Source organism: Drosophila navojoa, chromosome 3 (assembly GCF_054131105.1).
Source record: "Drosophila navojoa isolate 15081-1374.11 chromosome 3, UAZ_NAV_1.0, whole genome shotgun sequence".
Lineage (NCBI taxonomy): Eukaryota > Metazoa > Arthropoda > Insecta > Diptera > Drosophilidae > Drosophila > Drosophila navojoa.
Window position 1 is genome coordinate 9533736 of NC_142891.1, and position 16629 is coordinate 9550364.

The window sequence follows — 16629 nt, forward strand, 5'->3', positions numbered from 1 at the left end:
TAATGCGTTTTAATATGGTCCAAGGTTGCACTTGTCATGAGTAAAGTATAAATTATCAGCTTTATGTGTTGTGCTAACTCTCTTTCTATTCATATTCTCATTATCTTTCTCTTTCTCATATGCACAGTCTCTCTCTATCATTAATTATTATTTGTTTTAAAAACGTTGTTAAAAACGGGTGTTATAAACAAAGCAAATCTAAGCTCTCAGTTAACTTTGAAACGCTCTGCCGAATCGTACAAAAAGTCGCATTTAAACCGACAAATTTCTTTAAAAATGCAAAGTTTTTATCAGTTTTGCTTGTATTTGCTATTGATATATTATTGTGTGACAATTATCCGCGGATTTGCTATATCTCCAAAACTGTGCTCTAGAATGAAACGAATTTCTTATATTAGGCAACAGCCTAAACTTATAATGGTACCAGATGCTCCCTTTTCCTGGATGTACCGATACAGTTACCAAACGGTTCCTGTGGTAATTCAATTTGCGTATTATGAACAGTAGTTTAAGAAAGGTTTTTGCGTTTTCTTGTATTACTAGTGCTTTATGTACATGGAATATATAATATAAATAATAATTGATATGGACAAAAAGAAAAGCAATTGAGTCATTGTTTTTGAAATAAAAGAATAATGATTTAGAAATACCCTAAAATATTACAATGATGTATAAAAATATGTACAACTATATAAAAATACAACTACTAAATGCAATAAAATTTTTTTCATATACGTATTTAAATGTATTTATCTTAATTAAACATAACATTAATTTTAATATATTTGTTTAAGACCTACTTTTACTGATATTCCTAATCATTCAAACTTATTACATGAATATACTTTATGTACACCATTTAGTAAATGGCTATCAATATGAACGGATGTATTTTAAAATGAAATACCGCATTTATCCAAGTCCCGAGTCTGAGTCGAAGCTCCAATCTCAGTCACTGCTCAGTTGAATTTGAATCGTGTTAGCTAAAGGTTCTCCAAAAATAATTTGAGAATGCGGAGTTTACATCTAATGTTATATCTATTGCTGAGCCTTGTTGGCTGTTGTCTGACCTTGACAGTTCAGAATAAAGTGTGCAGTCGCTTGAAGAGAGTGTCTTACACTAAAATGGTGCCAAGAACTATGACCATAACGTATAGAAAGAGAGTTTTCTTTGTGTGGAAAACGAAATCTCGAATCGAAACGCAATATGTGCCGGAGGTGAGATTAGATAATCATATCATAAATAGCAACATTGTGCATCATTACTAATTAAATATGCAAAAAAAAACGCAAAAAAAAAATATATATATCATATATTTTTCAGTACTTATTTCCGTCTGAATTTCTTGAGAATGAGTCAGAGAGAGGCCCAGATTGAAAGCTATCATAGTATAAATTCTGTTTAAGTCCGGATATTATGTTAGACCATATACATATTATTATCATAATATTATTATCATTATGATGATGACATCATTCTCATTATCAATGTAATTCTAATGAAACTAGCTTTGACATTGTATTGAATACACAATAATCAGCATCATCAATATGAAAATCGTTTTCAGTTCAGATATATCAATTATTATTAGTATTTTATTTTTAATATTTTTTCGCCTGAAGACTAATATTTCCATAATTATAATTCATAATGCAGACCGACTACAGATTTGAAACGGAATTTTATTGCTGCGAAGGCTATCAAGGATCCACCTACAATTGCCAACCCATTTGCAAAAGAGGCTGTGGTGCCAACCGTCACTGCAGCGCACCTGGGAAGTGCAGCTGCGATAACGGTTACTTCGGGCCCAATTGCACTCCGTTTTGCACCGGTTGCGGCGTTAACAGCCACTGCCAGTCGCCGGGTGAGTGCGCCTGCGACTCGGGCTACAGTAACAACGGAGGATCAGGCGCGTGTCTGCCTGTCTGCGCCGGAGGATGTCCGGAGCACAGCAGCTGCGAGGAGCCAGACAAATGTATGTGCGATAAGGGGTATTCGCGATCTGAAAATGGCAGCTGCACGGCAGTTTGTGAATCAGGATGTCCAGAGCACAGCAGTTGTAGTGCACCGGGAGAGTGCAAGTGTGCAGAAGGATATACCAAAGCCGATGATGGAAGCTGTACACCTGTTTGCGAGCTAGGATGTCCAGAGCACAGCAGTTGTAGTGCACCGGGAGAGTGCAAGTGTGCGGAAGGATATACCAAAGCCGATGATGGAAGCTGTACACCTGTTTGCGAGCTAGGATGTCCGGAGCATAGCAGCTGCAGTGCACCAGGAGAATGTCAGTGTGCGGATGGGTATACCAAAGCCGATGATGGAAGCTGTACACCTGTTTGCGAGCTAGGATGTCCAGAGCACAGCAGCTGCAGTGCGCCAGGAGAATGTCAGTGTGCGGATGGGTATAACAAGGCCGATGATGGAGGCTGTCAGCCGATCTGCAGTCCGGCATGTCCGGATAATGGCAGCTGCGTGGAACCCAACCTGTGTATATGTAAGTCAGGCTACGTGCTCAGCCAAAATCACAGTGTGTGCGAGGCCCATTGTCCGGGGGGCTGTGCCAATTATGCCCGATGTGTGGCGCCCGGCCAATGCGAATGTTATCCTGGCTTTGAGATGTCCCCGACCGAGCAGGTGTGCCAGCCCAAGTGCAGCCAGGAGTGCCTGAATGGGCATTGCTTTGCGCCCGACAAGTGCGCCTGCAATGCTGGCTACTTGATGGGTCCCAATCAGATCTGCGAGCCGCAGTGCAGCTCGAGCTGTGTGCACGGCAAATGCATCGCGCCCAACCGCTGTGAGTGCGAGTCGGGCTATCGCTTTGCAGCCGACTCAGTGGACGTCTGCGAGCCCGTCTGTGAGCCAGCCTGCGGCGAGCAGGGCACCTGCCTGGCGCCACAGGTCTGCATCTGCCAGTTGGGCTACGAGCCGGTGTCGAAGGAGCTGCCCCATCTGTGCCGGCCCAGCTGCTCCACGGGCTGTGCGAACGGCAGCTGTGTGACGCCCGATGTGTGCGCCTGCAATGAGGGCTATGAGCCAGCGGACGGAGTGAATGCTTCGGCTGGCTGCCAGCTGCGGCTGGCCGGGACAAGCACAACGGAGCGCCAATTGGATGAACTGCAGCCTAAGGAGTCGGCCACAAATTGCAGCAGCAGCTGCAAGTGCTGGCGCGAGTGGACTCAAGTGGAGGAGGCTGGTATCAAGTGCCTCAACATTTGCCAGGACGAATATGACAAGCCCTGCCTAGATCTCTCTCTGTGCAGCTGCGACCAGGCAATGGATCAGCTGCTCTGCCCGGATGGCGAAAGCGGGCAGCAGCGGTTGGTCTGTCAAGTGACCACGTCCCGGAGCATTGATCAGCCAACCGAGCAGGATCCGGGCAAGGCGGCGCGCAATTCCAGAGAGGCGGCAGCTGGCACAGCCAAGTGGCCACTGGTGTTGGCCTGGTGCGCGGGTAGCTTCATCATTTTACTACTCCTAATCGTCGCCAGCCACGCGTACCTCAAGCATCGGCGCCAACAAGCCATCGAAACTGAAGAGGAATACAGCTATATCAACTGTGACAGAGATCTTTAAAAGTATTTCTGCTTTTTACAATACTTTGCGATTTATAAATAGCAATCCGTATACTAATCCGTTGAATTTAATTGTTTTCCAGCCTCTGGTTGCTAAATTAGTATTTGTTGTATTTACAAAAAGTAAATTAAAATCATGTAATATTTTTAAAAAGTAACATTTATTGATTTAAATAAAGCAAGTGATCATAGGATATTGTCTAGCTCTCTTTTAGACGGGCACACACATCGTGGACTGCTCGTGGTAGGTAAAACCGGGATCACAGATGCAACGATTGCGACTCACGCAGACTCCATTGTAGCATTTTCTGTGAAAGAGAATCAGATGAAACTTGGCTATGATATATAAAATCAAATATTAATGTTGGCCAAGTATATAAATATATTTTTGACTTTTTAATTTTTAATGTTTTAATCAAATAATTCTTTTAAATAATATTTTCTTCCTGTCCCATTCGTGTGCATGTATAAATAAATATTTTATATCAAATGACATAAATGAATAAAAAATGTATTTTATATATAATATATTCACTACATACATATATATTTATACATATTTTATATACTGCCAATACTCACTGATAGCAATCGCTCTGGCATACGCCATCCTTGAGTGTGTAGCCCGGCCCACAGTCGCACTCGTTGTTGTCCCGACAGATGCCGCCGATGCCGCAGTCCGGGTCGCAGACGGGCTGGCAGCCCTCGTTGGTGAGCTGGTAGCCCTTGGCACAGCTGCAGACCTCCGGTTCGGTGCAGTTGTGGCGCGGATTGTTGCCGCAGCCCGTGCTGCATATGGGCCGGCAGAAGCGACGCGTCTCGTCCAGCATGTAGCCCATGTCGCACTGGCAGCTCCCGTCCAGGTAGCATCTGCCGTTCTGGCAGCCGATGGGACAGGCGAACACGCAGTCGCCGTTGTCGTTGCGCACGAAGCCCTCGTAGCAGTCGCATTCGCCCGGCACGCGGCAGCCGCCGTTCTGGCAGCTGCAGATGGGCCGACACACGGTCACGCCCATCAGGCGGGTGGGCGTGTAGCCGGTGCAGCAGACCTCAATCGAGGTCAGTTTGTTGGCCACGTCCGTCTGAATGAGACTGGCCAAGGGATATTTGGATACAGCTTCAGAGCTACAAAGAGGAGAAACAATTAAATGAGGTACAGTGAATAATCATTAAAAGGAACACCGTTATTCAAAGAACTGATTGACTCTCGTTATTTATATATATTTATATGTCTATATAAAAAACTACAACAAATATGCTTTAAGGTATATTATTAAGCAGATATGATTATTGTTTGATTTTTATTTTATTAGCCTTATTTACCAGCTTATAAACAATTAGATTTCTTATATCAATTATTCAAAAACCTTGAAATATATACAATATATACCGTAAAAGCTCTATACTTTAAAGTCCTATACATTTTATAAATCTATTTTAATATAAAGCAAACAAAAATTATTGGAAATATCCACAGCAGTTGCTCTACTCTACTCTGTGATTAACTCAATTAATATTCGCTTGAGCGAGCGCTCACTGTACTCACGGCACCCATATGCGACACTTGTGTTGGTCGCGACTCGAGACGCCCTCGTGGGCGCGCAACAGATATTCACGCCTACGCGGCTGCTGTTGCTGGGCTGGCGTCTCGGCAAGGTCATAGTTGATGCCGCCTGGGCGCGGATAGAGCGTCTGTGCAGCCGACGCCTGTTGCTGCAGCTGCTGCTGCCTGTTGTTGTAGCGTCCGCCCCCGCCGCGCCTCGTGTCGTAGCGCATGGGCGCATCGTACTCCGAATAGCTGGGCACGTTTGCCCCAATGCGAGCCAGACCCAAGCCGAGCAGCACTATCAGAGCCAGCTGGGCATGCCTAAGTGTATGCATTGTAAGCCCCACTTGTATATTTTGTTTTGGTTTTCGTTGTTTGCAATCCACTTGCTAAATTCAAACTAAGTTCTCAAGTTTCGCTCGCGTGCTACTGCCCCAATAAATCACGGCGGACGGCTTATCAGTGGTGTTTGCTTTTGTTTTTGTTTTATTTGTTTTTTTTTTCGGACATTTTCTCAATATTATTTCAAGTCTTGCTCTCTGCTCATATTGTGAAATTAGTATTCCGAAAATGCTCTATATTTGTCTATCCAATCGATTTTTGTATTGATCGACTCAACATTTCTGGTTTGTAATATATTTATTTATTAATCGTAACATTACCATTTTAAAATTTGTTTTTAAATTAGATTTCATCAAAAGTTCAGTTGGCCAACAAAGAATAAAATTGTTGTTTTTATTACTTCTAATAAATATTTTGCTCAGCTCTGATATCATTTTCAGTTCTAAGCCGAATGAAAAAGTAGCTCTAAGGTAAATGAAGAAAATATTGCAAAAATATTAAAATCAATTGAATTAATTACTAATAAATTGTTAGTATGTTAGAAATGATCGAATAATTTATTTATTTATTATTATTATTTATTATTATTATTTATTATTTAATATTATTATTATACTTATTTTTTCTCGTTTTATAATAAGTAAAATACAATAGACGAATTCAACTTAATATTTTTATATATTTTTAAGTTTTTGTTTTTTTATATATATATTTACTTCAAAATTCTTCTTTAGCAAAGTTTAATATTACCCATACGCAACGTTGCAGCTGAAATATATTTTAAAATATTTATTACTAGTTTTCTCTTTTTCTCTCCTTACCACTAGCTCTATCCTTTTCTGCCTCACTATATCTCCCTAGTTTACTGGCTGGCTATCTCTCTTCGTCTGTATTTCTATCTCTTTCCTTCTCTACCTTTCTCTCTCTCTCTCATACTCTCCTGTGGCCTTTCTCTACTCAAATATTTTGTTGTTTACGTCTGGCTGAAGTACTCTTAATTTAAGCACTGCGCAGTCTCTTGCTAATATTTTTAATTGAAAGCTCGTTTGCTTATCGCCGCTTCCCTCGCAGCTGAGATTAAACGCTGACCCGTTTCTCCAATTGCTGCTGCTGCTGTTGCCGCTGTTGCTGCTGTTGCGACTGTTGCTGCTGCTGCTGCCACACAGTAAACAATTGAGACTTGAACGCAGCTGTGTCGCCAGCGCAATTCACTGCTTGGCATCGCAAACAGGAAACGAGGAAATCGGGAAATGCCTTCGACCAGGCTGCTGCGCACTGTCGCCCTGCAGGCATGCCTGCTGTTGATGTACATTTGTCTGCTGCAGGCGATCGAGCTGCAGCTGCACGAGCAACAGTTGCAGCAACAACTGCTCGATGAGCAGCTGCGCTTGCACCAGCAGCAACAGTTGCTGAAGCAACAGCGCGAACAGCAGCTTCAGCAGCGCCGCTACTCGTCAACCACATCTACCCGCAAACCCTATATCATACCGCAGGGCCTGTCCCTGCCCCAACGAGGCGTTTATCCAGAAAAATGCCTCCGGGAAGTGCCGTAAGTACAGCCAGAGATTAAAGTCGACCAAACGACATTATATTGTGAAATATTTGTGCGCTAAGCTACGCATTTGGTTAAATCTTAGGTTTGAAGATAAACTACATTCGATGTACTGAATTTCATGTTTTAGGAAGTATAAGTAGGAAGTGGAAGAATTTATGCAAATATCAATATTTACATTCCTGAATTGGACACTTAAGAGGTTTCTATCTCTAGAGGACAGTTTAAAGTTATCTGACTGCTAAACATTATGGGCGTAGCTTCAAGAGTTTATAGATAGTAGATACCTGTTTTTATTGTTCTGTTTTCAATATACATTTAAAAATTCATTGATTTTTGATACAATTGCAATCTCAATTATGAATATTTTATACATGTAGATTTAAATATATTTTAAAGATTTCAACAATATATTTTTCTGTTTATTGTAGAGCTGTTTTCTTTCAGTACGACAAAGAGCTAAAGATCGTGGGCAATAGCACGACCAATCCGTACTTCAATGTCATCGAGGTCTGCTGCAAGGGCTGGCGGCGATACGAGTACGATTGGTCCAGATGTGTGCCGGATTGTGGGGAACGTTGCAGGGAGAATGGCTTTTGCTTGCCAGGTGGCAGGTGCCAGTGCTTCTCGGACTTCGTGCTTAACTATCGCAACGAGTGCGTGCCCACCTGTCCGCTGGGCTGCCCGCATGGCCAGTGCTACTTGAACGGCACCTGTCGCTGTGAGCGAGGCTACGAGCTGGATGGCTCGAAGCGCTTCTGCCAGCCGCAGTGCAACACCACGTGCGGCCACAACGAGGTCTGCCTGGAGCCGGGCAAATGCGTCTGCGCCGAGGGCTATGCGCGTGGCCTCCGAGAGTCGAATGCCCTGGGCTGCCAGCCCATGTGCATACCCGACTGCGGCTATGGCCACTGCGTGGCACCCAATCAATGCGAATGCTTTCCGGGCTATCAGAAGCGCATGAATCGCAGCTCCTGCGAAATCAATTGCTATATGTGAGTATTGACTTGAGTAAATGGAATTTTAATGGGAATTATAATATATGTGATTGGAGAGATCATTTATGCATTTTAGATAAAGCGACAGGTATAGAAGGAAAATGTACAATAATTAAATGTAGTCTGAACTTTCTTTAGCAAATGTGCATTATTTTGTCTAGTTAAAGTTTCTCTCTAATGAGAGTTAGATTCAGCAAAAGATCAAAAACATGCTATTCAGCATATGTATGTCTGTTATATAATTAATATGTATATACCATTCAAAAGTGTATTATACTATATCACCTCGTCATACTAATATATATCAGAATAGATACCAGTCTTTGTTTGATATGTATTAAACTCCAATTTAGTTCTAAATTTTACTATAGTTAGTCTTCAATAAAACAACAATCTCTTTCAATTCCCCAATTATTAAATACTTATACCTATGCTTATTTTTTTAAATAATAATGCGATGATAATTGAAGCATCTCTGGTTCTATCAACTCTAAAGCTCACTCACTCTCCCTCACACCCTTTAGGCGCTGCGAGAACGGCTTCTGTGCGAACCAAACGACCTGCGTGTGCCAGAATGGATATCGGTACGATCACAACACGACCAGCTGCCTGCCGGACTGTGGGGACGACTGCCGTAACGGGGTCTGCGTCTCGCCGGGCAACTGTCGCTGTTTCAATGGCTATGTGCGGAATCGCGAGCGATGCGATGCGGTGTGCGATCGCGGCTGTGGCTTCTACGGCCGTTGCATAGCGCCAAATGTTTGCGGCTGTGCGATCGTTGCGGGCGCCGAGGAGAGCTATCAGCGGTGCGAGAACGGGTACTGCAATGCGGAAGGTCATTGCCGTTGCCTGGAGGGCAAGACGCGGTTCATAGACAAATGCATGTCGCCGGATACGGTGACCACCTACGCCTCCATCAATCCGCTGCGTGTGAATGCGTCGCTGATGCACGAGTTCCAGCTGCTGCTGGGCAGACACTTCATACTGGGCTCCCCCGGCATGCTAGAGGAGAACAGATGGTGGGACTAGCTACATATAAATAAATATATATGCATACATATGCGGAATAATACATATTATCTCAAAAACAAACATGTTTTTAATTTACATACGTATGTATGTATGTCTGCTCAAAGCGATGTCAAGCACAAAGAAATGCGCTATGAACGCTATCAGTAGGGCAGAGGCGTGGCTGTAGAGGGGCTCAGATGTATGTATGCCGTATTCCTTCTCCACACGTTCTCCTACGCCACTGCGCAAGTTCATCTATTTTAAGTGCACTCACACACACACACACACACATGTTGAATGAACCGTTCTTAAGCGATCTATAAAAACAGCTCTCAGACCGAGCGCAGCTCAGTTGCGCGCCTACCTTTAAGCCCATCGTAACAGTACTTTAAAGAGAGAGCGCGAGAGCGAGAGAGACAGAGAGGGAGAGGAACATGCACTCGAATAGCCTGATTATTGGTCTGCTGACTATCTGTCTGACTTCCGTCCAGGCACAATTTTGGAAGCAATCGACGAACGATTATCAGAGCTGGGAGCGTGAGACGATAGCGAATCGTGAACCGGGCATCTGCTACAGAACAGTATAGTACTTACAGACAGAGAATCAAATAAGTCTATCAATATCTTAATATGAATGATATGTATGTATACTTTGCAGTGTTCAAACTCTGAATCCTGAGCTCAGACAACGTCAGATGTCACATTGCTGTAAGGGCTATGCAGTACGTAAGACTTCCAACTCTGGTACTCTGCTCTGTGAGCCGATCTGCAATCCGGAATGCATTAACGGTGTGTGCGTCTCGCCTGGAAATTGTGAGTGCGGGCCTGGATACTCATTTCACTCGGAGAGTGAGCGACCATGTCGCAAATATGGGGAATAGAACTGAATAAATACTGGGAAATTGTCACAAAATTATGTATTTGAATTCAACTAACAAAGACTACATTTCAATTGAAAATTAAGGGTGCAGTGGAATTAAGAGTATCGTTAAGTTTAACTTAATTGTGGGGAAATAAAGGGAGGACCGATAGCTGCTTTATCCGACAGCCTACGAATAAAATCTAGAGTTAGAGGAAAAGAGCTTATTCGGATATCCCATCATTTCACGCACTACAATGGCGCTTATCCGATTGGTCCCCAGACAGTGTTTCGATGAGATGTGAAAGGTGAGTGTGGGGACTATTTGAAATGTGCAAGTATTAGTGCAGCTTATGTGTAGAAGTACGAATGATGAGTTAGTCTGTGTGCGTCTGCCTCATTAATCAGTTGCACATCGCACGAGCGTCTAATCAAATACCTAGGTGTAATTGAACTAATATCAACTTTATACTTGTAAGCTTACAAAGTAAGGACAGAAATGCATTTTATTTATTTTATATATGTTATGTGTTGTATTATATGTGATATATATTATATTTATTTGGGGAAATACATATATTCTTTTGTGCTATTAGCTCATATGACAAAAAGCTGCCGAGATGTAAATGTAATTACAGCTCAATTATAATACAAATTTGCAAGTAAATATATATAAGTAATAAAATATAAGCTGCAGCTAGTCAAATTAATCATAATTTTATCTTTGAGAAAAACACATTTGAATGTAAAATAATATTAATTGAAATCTAAATGCACGCACACACAGCCCCATGTTAGAGTATACAAAGGTGTATTTATTCTAATATGGACGCTCTCTGCTGGGTATGCATTAAAGTATGATTGGATCATTGCCTTTACAGTTTGAGAGTCATTGCTTTTGGAATAGCATTCAAATGAGCACTTTAATTATAATATGAGCAAATCATAAGACGTTCACAGCGTAGCAGGCAGTCGGTGGTACTCGCTCTATTTTGTTAATTGATTATCTCATTTGCTGAGATCAGACAATAATTTCTGAGAATTACCCACAAAATATGTATACTCAAAAATAAATCAAATACAAATAAAATATAACAACAAAAACAATAACGTGCTGCCAGATGTGAGAGTCTCAGTCGAGGTTATTGATAGGCGCATTGCTGCTGATTAAAAGGGAAGTCGGAGGGGATCAAAGTTTGCCGGCGGGAGGCGATTTGCGAACCATTAGAAAACGAGCTCGAAAAACTTTTTACTCGGCGATTAGTTAAAGTGCAGCAGTCTTAGAGAACGGACGCGTGAGTGCAGTTAGTTCCCCCAGCTACATCGACTACAGCTTGACATTCAGTGTGTGACGTCATCGATCATGAGCTCATCTTTGCAGCTGTTCAGCCTCGCTGCTGCCCTGCTGCTGCTGTCTCTTTGCGGTGGCGCCGATGCCCAGTACAAGACGGCGGGCATCAAGACCCGTCAGCCTGTACAGGTTGCCGGCAATCTACAGCTATACGGCAATGCCAGCAGCGAGTACAACCAAACCCAGTACCAGACCCAAACCCAGACTCAAACTGTATATGGCACCAATAGCAACTATGCCCATTTCCTGCCCGCCGAGACATATCAAGGAGCATCGGGACATTATGTTCAGCCGCTCAATCAGGTGCATCGTGCGCCACAGATCCTGGACGAGACGGCGCTGTTCATTAACAAGACCCGCTCGGCTATGGCCAGCGGCATTTGCTATAAAGAAGTGCCGTAAGTCTATATAAGGGGCAGGGTAGGGATAAACCAATAGACCAAGTGACTTAAATTACAAAAATATGAACATTTGTTGTGCTACCAGATATTCATAGTTACTTTAACTAATAAATATATTTATTAGTTTCAGTAATAATTTCAACAACATAAATGTATAGGAAAAAGCAAAAGTTCAAATTTTATACGAATTTAAATATTTTATAGTGTATTATATTTATTAATTATTCATACAATAATAATTAACATCAGTATATTCCTTCGTTTATGATAGTCCCCCTTATTGAAATCTAAGATGTTATCTCTACGTGAATTTCCCTTGCATAAGCTGGAAATTATTATCGCGCAATTTAGAGTAATTGAAAACAGGGCAGCTACGCATTGAACTAACAACCTCGACATCCTCTTGACTTGCCTGATAGTGAAATGTGATTTCAAATTTATTTGATATACGTACTTATAGAATTTGTATACTTAGTTAGCTGCCATATATTTGTTTATGTGATATTTAAAGAAAAACAAGCGCAGGGACCTTGAGAAATGAGGAAAACGAATACAAATATATTTTATTTAAATACATTTATAAGAATAATAGTATTAAGCATAAATATTTGTAGATTATATCAATATATTAACTTATTATTATCTCTCATCTCTTAAATGTTTATATATTTCTTTTCCTTCGCAGCACTGCATCTTTGTTGCATGGCTCGCGGGAAAAGTATGTTGGCAATGGCACCTCGCCGGATCTGAGTCAAATTCAGGTTTGCTGCGAGGGCTACGAGCGCAATCCCCATGTCTATAAACGATGCGATCCCATCTGCGTGGACGACTGCCCCAATGGCATTTGCACAGCTCCCAATACTTGCGTTTGCATGCCCGGACATGTGCGAACGGACGAGGGCAAATGCATCTCCACCTGCCCGCTGGGCTGCGGCAATGGTGTGTGCGACGAACAGAACGAGTGCCGATGCCGCGAGGGCTACAAACTGGATCCGGTTAGCCGCAAGTACTGCCAGCCAGAGTGCAATCCCGGCTGTGGCAACGGCCGCTGTGTGGCGCCCAACAAATGTGACTGCCTGCAAGGCTATCGCCATGCGGCTGACGGCAGCTGTATTCCCGTCTGTGATCACTGCGAGAACGGACAGTGTATCAAGCCAGGGGTGTGTAGCTGCAATGAGGGCTACGCGAAAGTGGAGGGACGTTGCGATCCTGTCTGCGATCAGTACGTAATAATTTCATTTCATTTAACATGTAGAATCACAGTTACAGTTACACGCTCAGAATTACCAATATCCTTATTTCTCCTCCTCTCAAACAGACCCTGTAACAATGGCCGTTGCATTGCGCCCAACACTTGCGAATGCGCCCCGGGATACGATTGGGAGCGGAAGAGTGGACAGTGTGTGCCGCACTGCGATTTGCCCTGCTTGAACGGCGTCTGCATCGGGCAGAATAAATGCGAGTGTAAATTGGGCTATGTCGTGGATGAGCGCCGGCCGAATCTCTGCCAGCCGCATTGCCCTCAGGGCTGTCCCAATGGCTATTGCAGCGCGCCCAACTTCTGCATCTGCAAGCCGGGCTTCATCAAGAGCGGCATCAAGGGACGCCAGAGCTGCCAGCCCGTCTAACTAATTGGATTTGTCATCGTGCATTTATTTCCATTTTATCCATTTTTGATTTGTTATTTAAGAACTACGACCAATTAAACAGACGGCCGATTAAAGCATTAAACTCGTACTTCATGTCTTCATTGAGCTCTGTACGCTGCTGCCAGCTGCTCAGCTTCCGTTCAATATGTTGTGGCTCCAGGCACTGGCCGACGTAGTGCGTCTGTCCAGCTGGACAAACGCAGTGGCCATGGGCATCGCAGCTGCCATTCAGGCAGTGCTGTTCATTTGGAACACAGCCGCAGACATTGGGCGACAGACATTTGCCATAGTCCCCGCAGGAGCTGCAAGAGATCAAATTATACTCAATGTTACTCCAAAGCTAATAATATTTAATGATGAGCATATCCCATTTTGGAACCAGACATCTTTAGCAGTATTAAAAGTGGAACACTGAGTGAATATTTTAAAAACAATTTAATTTAATTTTAGGAATAATTCATTAATGATTTTAAAATATTTTTTTTTGAAAATCTATATAGGATTGGCATGAATATTTAGATTTAGAAAAGAAAACTGTGCTTCATTAGTTTATTATCCGGACTGTGTCTAGTTACAAAACAGTTGACTAGGAGAGAGATAGTTAGAATTAGTCAAACACTTGTTTTATATTTGTTACTTAGATTTACCTGTCGCACTTGGGCTCACAGCTGTTGCCGCGCAGCTCGTAGCCCTCGAAGCAGCGGCAGATGCCAGGCGCAATGCACACTCCATTGCCACGCCCACAGTCGTCCGGGCAAACTGGAAGGCAGCTGGTCGTATTCTCATCATATTGATAGCCCGTACGACAGTTGCATTTGAAGCGGGACTCACAGAAGCCATTCTCGCAGTGTCTGTGAAAGAAAGAATCGATATGGAAATGGAGCAGGTTGGCTTTTATGATCCGCTGAGACGTACAGATAGCATTCGGCCTCGCAGACGTTGCGCTGTCGTCGCTTGATGAAGCCCGGAATGCATTCGCATTGATTGGGCGCCACGCATTTCCCGTAGCCACAGTCCGGCGCACAGATGGGCTGGCAGCCCAGCTCTGGGCTATGTCGATAGCCCGGCAAGCACTCGCACTTATCGGGCGCCACGCACTGCTCATGCGTGCCACAGCCCTTGGGACAGCGAGCGCGGCAGAAGAGGCGAGTCTCTGGATCCAGAATGTAGCCCGGCTGGCAAGCACAGGTGCCATTCAGATAGCAGCGTCCATGCTGGCAGGCGATCGGGCAGGTGTGTATGCAAGCGCCCTGCTCGTTGCGCACAAAGTCCGGGAAGCATTCGCACTGGCCCGTGACGCGGCAGAAGCCGTTCCGGCAATTGTCCGGCGTATTGAGCCCACAATCCGGCACACATTGCCCGCTATGCGGATCTGTTCGATAGCCAGCGCAGCACTGTTCGATGCGCTGGAAAAAGATGCTCGAGCCATTGCCACGCACCGGCTGATTCTTGTTAGTCTGAAAGAAGATGGCACTGCGACAATATTATTGGCCCTTATTGCTTCTGTTCCCCCAATTTGGCAGCACCGGTTGACCTACTTACGGCAGTTCGCGCTGACACAGATTCGTGTGCGTTAGACTTAGTGCCTCAAATTCGGAAGCTGTGTGTATATCGCCATACAGCTCCGATCCCGCTGCCAAGCCCAGCAGCATCAGCGGAGGCAGCACTTCAGTCCACTTCCATTTCCATTTGCAGTGCATTTCTCGCGTTGTTTACTTCTACAGCTTCTTGAATCGAATGAGCGCAGTGATTTAGATTCAGCGCCTTATCAGCTAGCGTAGAGAAACAGAGCGAGCGAGAGAGAGAGAGAGAGAAAGAGAGGCTTTGCGATAACTACAAATAAACTTTAGGCTTTTTCAAAAGTATTCATCAAATAGAAAATATAAATATGTTTCTCATTTGAAAACATTTTGGCTTAAACTGATTAAGAGTTTTTCAAGTACATTTTGCAGTCGGGTAGTCCCAAGAGTGCTCTAAATTATTTCGAATAATAAAATCTTTGAATATAATATTTCAATAATATTAAGTGCGCCCGCATATATTTTGCAAAAAATTCTAAAATGAATTACGTTTTTGACCCTGGTCTTATTTATTGGTTCAATAGTCAGCAGTTCCCTATTTACAGATAAATTGCTCCATGCTATGGTTTTATAATTACCATACATATGAGTAAACCAAAAAATACTCGATATGGGCAGTCGATTTCTGCATATAAAAGCAAAGCGCTGAGCGATTCTTCTTTAGTTCCCCAACTGAAATTGTGAGCAAATAGTTATAATAAAAAAATAAATAAATATATAAAATGAAGTGTTTGCTGGTTCTGGCTCTGGGCTTTACCTATCTCATAGCAGAGCGTGCGATCGAAACAAACCCCAACAGTGCATGCAATCCGGAATGTGGACCAAATCAAAAGTGTTACAACAGTCAATGCATTTGTGACGATGACTCGGACAATTTCAATTGTACGAAGTCAACGGGGAACGAGACGGTGAAGTGTCCAACTAAATGTGGCTTAAATGCCGAATGTGTTGGTGGTTTTTGCCTTTGTATGATAGGCTACTACGAAGAATTCATAGACAGTGCCGACTGCATTCCGAGTATTTGTCCAAACGGCTGTGGCGCAAACGATATATGTTTTCACAGTGAATGTATATCCAATGAGGAGCTTGATGATTATCCTAATACTACCAACAATACTACCATAACAATAGCACTACACACAAAAAGCACCTCCACCACCGAGAGCACCATTGCTACCAACGGCACTACCACTACGAATAGCACTACTGCCACAAATAGCACAACCACGACCAATGGCACTAGCACTACCGATGGCACCATCACTACCACAACACCGACACCTACACTAATACCAACAGCTAAGCCAAAACGGGCGGGTCTCCCTCTTTGGTCTCTCGTGGCAGGTTTTTTTCTGTTAGGTTCTTTTCTGATTTTCGGCGGCTTCATGCTGTATATAAATAAATATCGAGGTAGTTACAGTCCCACGCCCACACAGAGAGTATAAAAATATTCATTTGGAAATTGTAATATAAATAGGAATAGAATAACGTGGTATTCTCTGTTACTAATAGTACTCCCTGAAGACTAATAATATGAATAATACATATAGTAAAATTTGTTCAAAATCATACAAACTGATTCATACGAAATAATTCACAGTAGTATTTGCGACAGAGAGCTTGTTCTTAAAACTAAACGGAGTCACACGTTTATTCTTCTGTTAGAGGAACTCTATGTACCATAAAAAAAGCCGCTGTAGAACTGTTGGCAATATCTGCGGCAATATATACTCGACAATCACAAAAATATAAAAAAAATATTTTGTACTC

General features: G+C 43.0%; 7 protein-coding genes across 8 annotated transcripts in view; 4 read left to right on the forward strand and 3 right to left on the reverse strand.

Moving 5' to 3' along the window:
* The window catches only part of bgm (acyl-CoA synthetase bubblegum family member 1), a 91180-nt gene that overhangs the window by 69163 nt on the left and 5388 nt on the right, over positions 1-16629 (reverse strand). The gene's annotated exons all lie outside the window — the stretch shown is intronic.
* On the forward strand, positions 201-3761 carry NimC1 (Nimrod C1). Of its 2 annotated transcripts, none has more exons than XM_089258277.1 (2): positions 201-477; positions 1658-3761. In XM_089258277.1, the coding sequence occupies exons 1-2, from the start codon at positions 277-279 to the stop codon at positions 3569-3571; spliced, it is 2115 nt and encodes a 704-aa protein (XP_089114403.1). In that variant the 5' UTR covers positions 201-276; the 3' UTR covers positions 3572-3761. The 2 variants fall into 2 exon arrangements, with proteins under 2 accessions (XP_089114403.1, XP_089114402.1); XM_089258276.1 differs by lacking the exon at positions 201-477 and adding an exon at positions 946-1218.
* NimB5 (Nimrod B5) lies at positions 3710-5534 on the reverse strand. Its single transcript, XM_030385150.2, has 3 exons — positions 5117-5534; positions 4153-4695; positions 3710-3878 (listed from the first exon to the last, which is right to left on the reverse strand). Exons 1-3 carry the CDS (start codon positions 5449-5451, stop codon positions 3782-3784), a joined length of 975 nt encoding a protein of 324 aa, XP_030241010.1. The 5' UTR covers positions 5452-5534; the 3' UTR covers positions 3710-3781.
* On the forward strand, positions 6565-9120 carry NimB4 (Nimrod B4). Its single transcript, XM_089258281.1, has 3 exons — positions 6565-7007; positions 7442-8005; positions 8533-9120. The coding sequence occupies exons 1-3, from the start codon at positions 6709-6711 to the stop codon at positions 9035-9037; spliced, it is 1368 nt and encodes a 455-aa protein (XP_089114407.1). The 5' UTR covers positions 6565-6708; the 3' UTR covers positions 9038-9120.
* NimB3 (Nimrod B3) lies at positions 9358-9932 on the forward strand. Its single transcript, XM_030385151.2, has 2 exons — positions 9358-9605; positions 9678-9932. The coding sequence occupies exons 1-2, from the start codon at positions 9454-9456 to the stop codon at positions 9898-9900; spliced, it is 375 nt and encodes a 124-aa protein (XP_030241011.1). The 5' UTR covers positions 9358-9453; the 3' UTR covers positions 9901-9932.
* On the forward strand, positions 11130-13361 carry NimB2 (Nimrod B2). The gene is made up of 3 exons (XM_089258282.1): positions 11130-11627; positions 12316-12852; positions 12949-13361. The coding sequence occupies exons 1-3, from the start codon at positions 11242-11244 to the stop codon at positions 13256-13258; spliced, it is 1233 nt and encodes a 410-aa protein (XP_089114408.1). The 5' UTR covers positions 11130-11241; the 3' UTR covers positions 13259-13361.
* Positions 13263-15040, reverse strand: NimB1 (Nimrod B1). The gene is made up of 4 exons (XM_030385148.2): positions 14822-15040; positions 14195-14752; positions 13927-14130; positions 13263-13581 (listed from the first exon to the last, which is right to left on the reverse strand). The coding sequence occupies exons 1-4, from the start codon at positions 14977-14979 to the stop codon at positions 13323-13325; spliced, it is 1179 nt and encodes a 392-aa protein (XP_030241008.1). The 5' UTR covers positions 14980-15040; the 3' UTR covers positions 13263-13322.

Coding starts and splice junctions, on each gene's coding strand:
- NimC1 (XM_089258276.1), top strand. CDS start 1,012: ATGCGGAGTTTACATCTAATGTTATATCTATTGCTGAGCCTTGTTGGC. Junction 1,219..1,657: donor AAACGCAATATGTGCCGGAG/GTGAGATTAGAT, acceptor TTCATAATGCAG/ACCGACTACAGATTTGAAAC.
- NimB5 (XM_030385150.2), bottom strand. CDS start 5,451: ATGCATACACTTAGGCATGCCCAGCTGGCTCTGATAGTGCTGCTCGGC. Junction 4,696..5,116: donor AAGTGTCGCATATGGGTGCC/GTGAGTACAGTG, acceptor TCCTCTTTGTAG/CTCTGAAGCTGTATCCAAAT. Junction 3,879..4,152: donor TGCCAGAGCGATTGCTATCA/GTGAGTATTGGC, acceptor TCTCTTTCACAG/AAAATGCTACAATGGAGTCT.
- NimB4 (XM_089258281.1), top strand. CDS start 6,709: ATGCCTTCGACCAGGCTGCTGCGCACTGTCGCCCTGCAGGCATGCCTG. Junction 7,008..7,441: donor AAATGCCTCCGGGAAGTGCC/GTAAGTACAGCC, acceptor TGTTTATTGTAG/AGCTGTTTTCTTTCAGTACG. Junction 8,006..8,532: donor TGCGAAATCAATTGCTATAT/GTGAGTATTGAC, acceptor CACACCCTTTAG/GCGCTGCGAGAACGGCTTCT.
- NimB3 (XM_030385151.2), top strand. CDS start 9,454: ATGCACTCGAATAGCCTGATTATTGGTCTGCTGACTATCTGTCTGACT. Junction 9,606..9,677: donor ATCTGCTACAGAACAGTATA/GTACTTACAGAC, acceptor TATACTTTGCAG/TGTTCAAACTCTGAATCCTG.
- NimB2 (XM_089258282.1), top strand. CDS start 11,242: ATGAGCTCATCTTTGCAGCTGTTCAGCCTCGCTGCTGCCCTGCTGCTG. Junction 11,628..12,315: donor ATTTGCTATAAAGAAGTGCC/GTAAGTCTATAT, acceptor TTTCCTTCGCAG/CACTGCATCTTTGTTGCATG. Junction 12,853..12,948: donor TGCGATCCTGTCTGCGATCA/GTACGTAATAAT, acceptor CCTCTCAAACAG/ACCCTGTAACAATGGCCGTT.
- NimB1 (XM_030385148.2), bottom strand. CDS start 14,979: ATGCACTGCAAATGGAAATGGAAGTGGACTGAAGTGCTGCCTCCGCTG. Junction 14,753..14,821: donor CTGTGTCAGCGCGAACTGCC/GTAAGTAGGTCA, acceptor ATATTGTCGCAG/TGCCATCTTCTTTCAGACTA. Junction 14,131..14,194: donor TGCGAGGCCGAATGCTATCT/GTACGTCTCAGC, acceptor TTTCTTTCACAG/ACACTGCGAGAATGGCTTCT.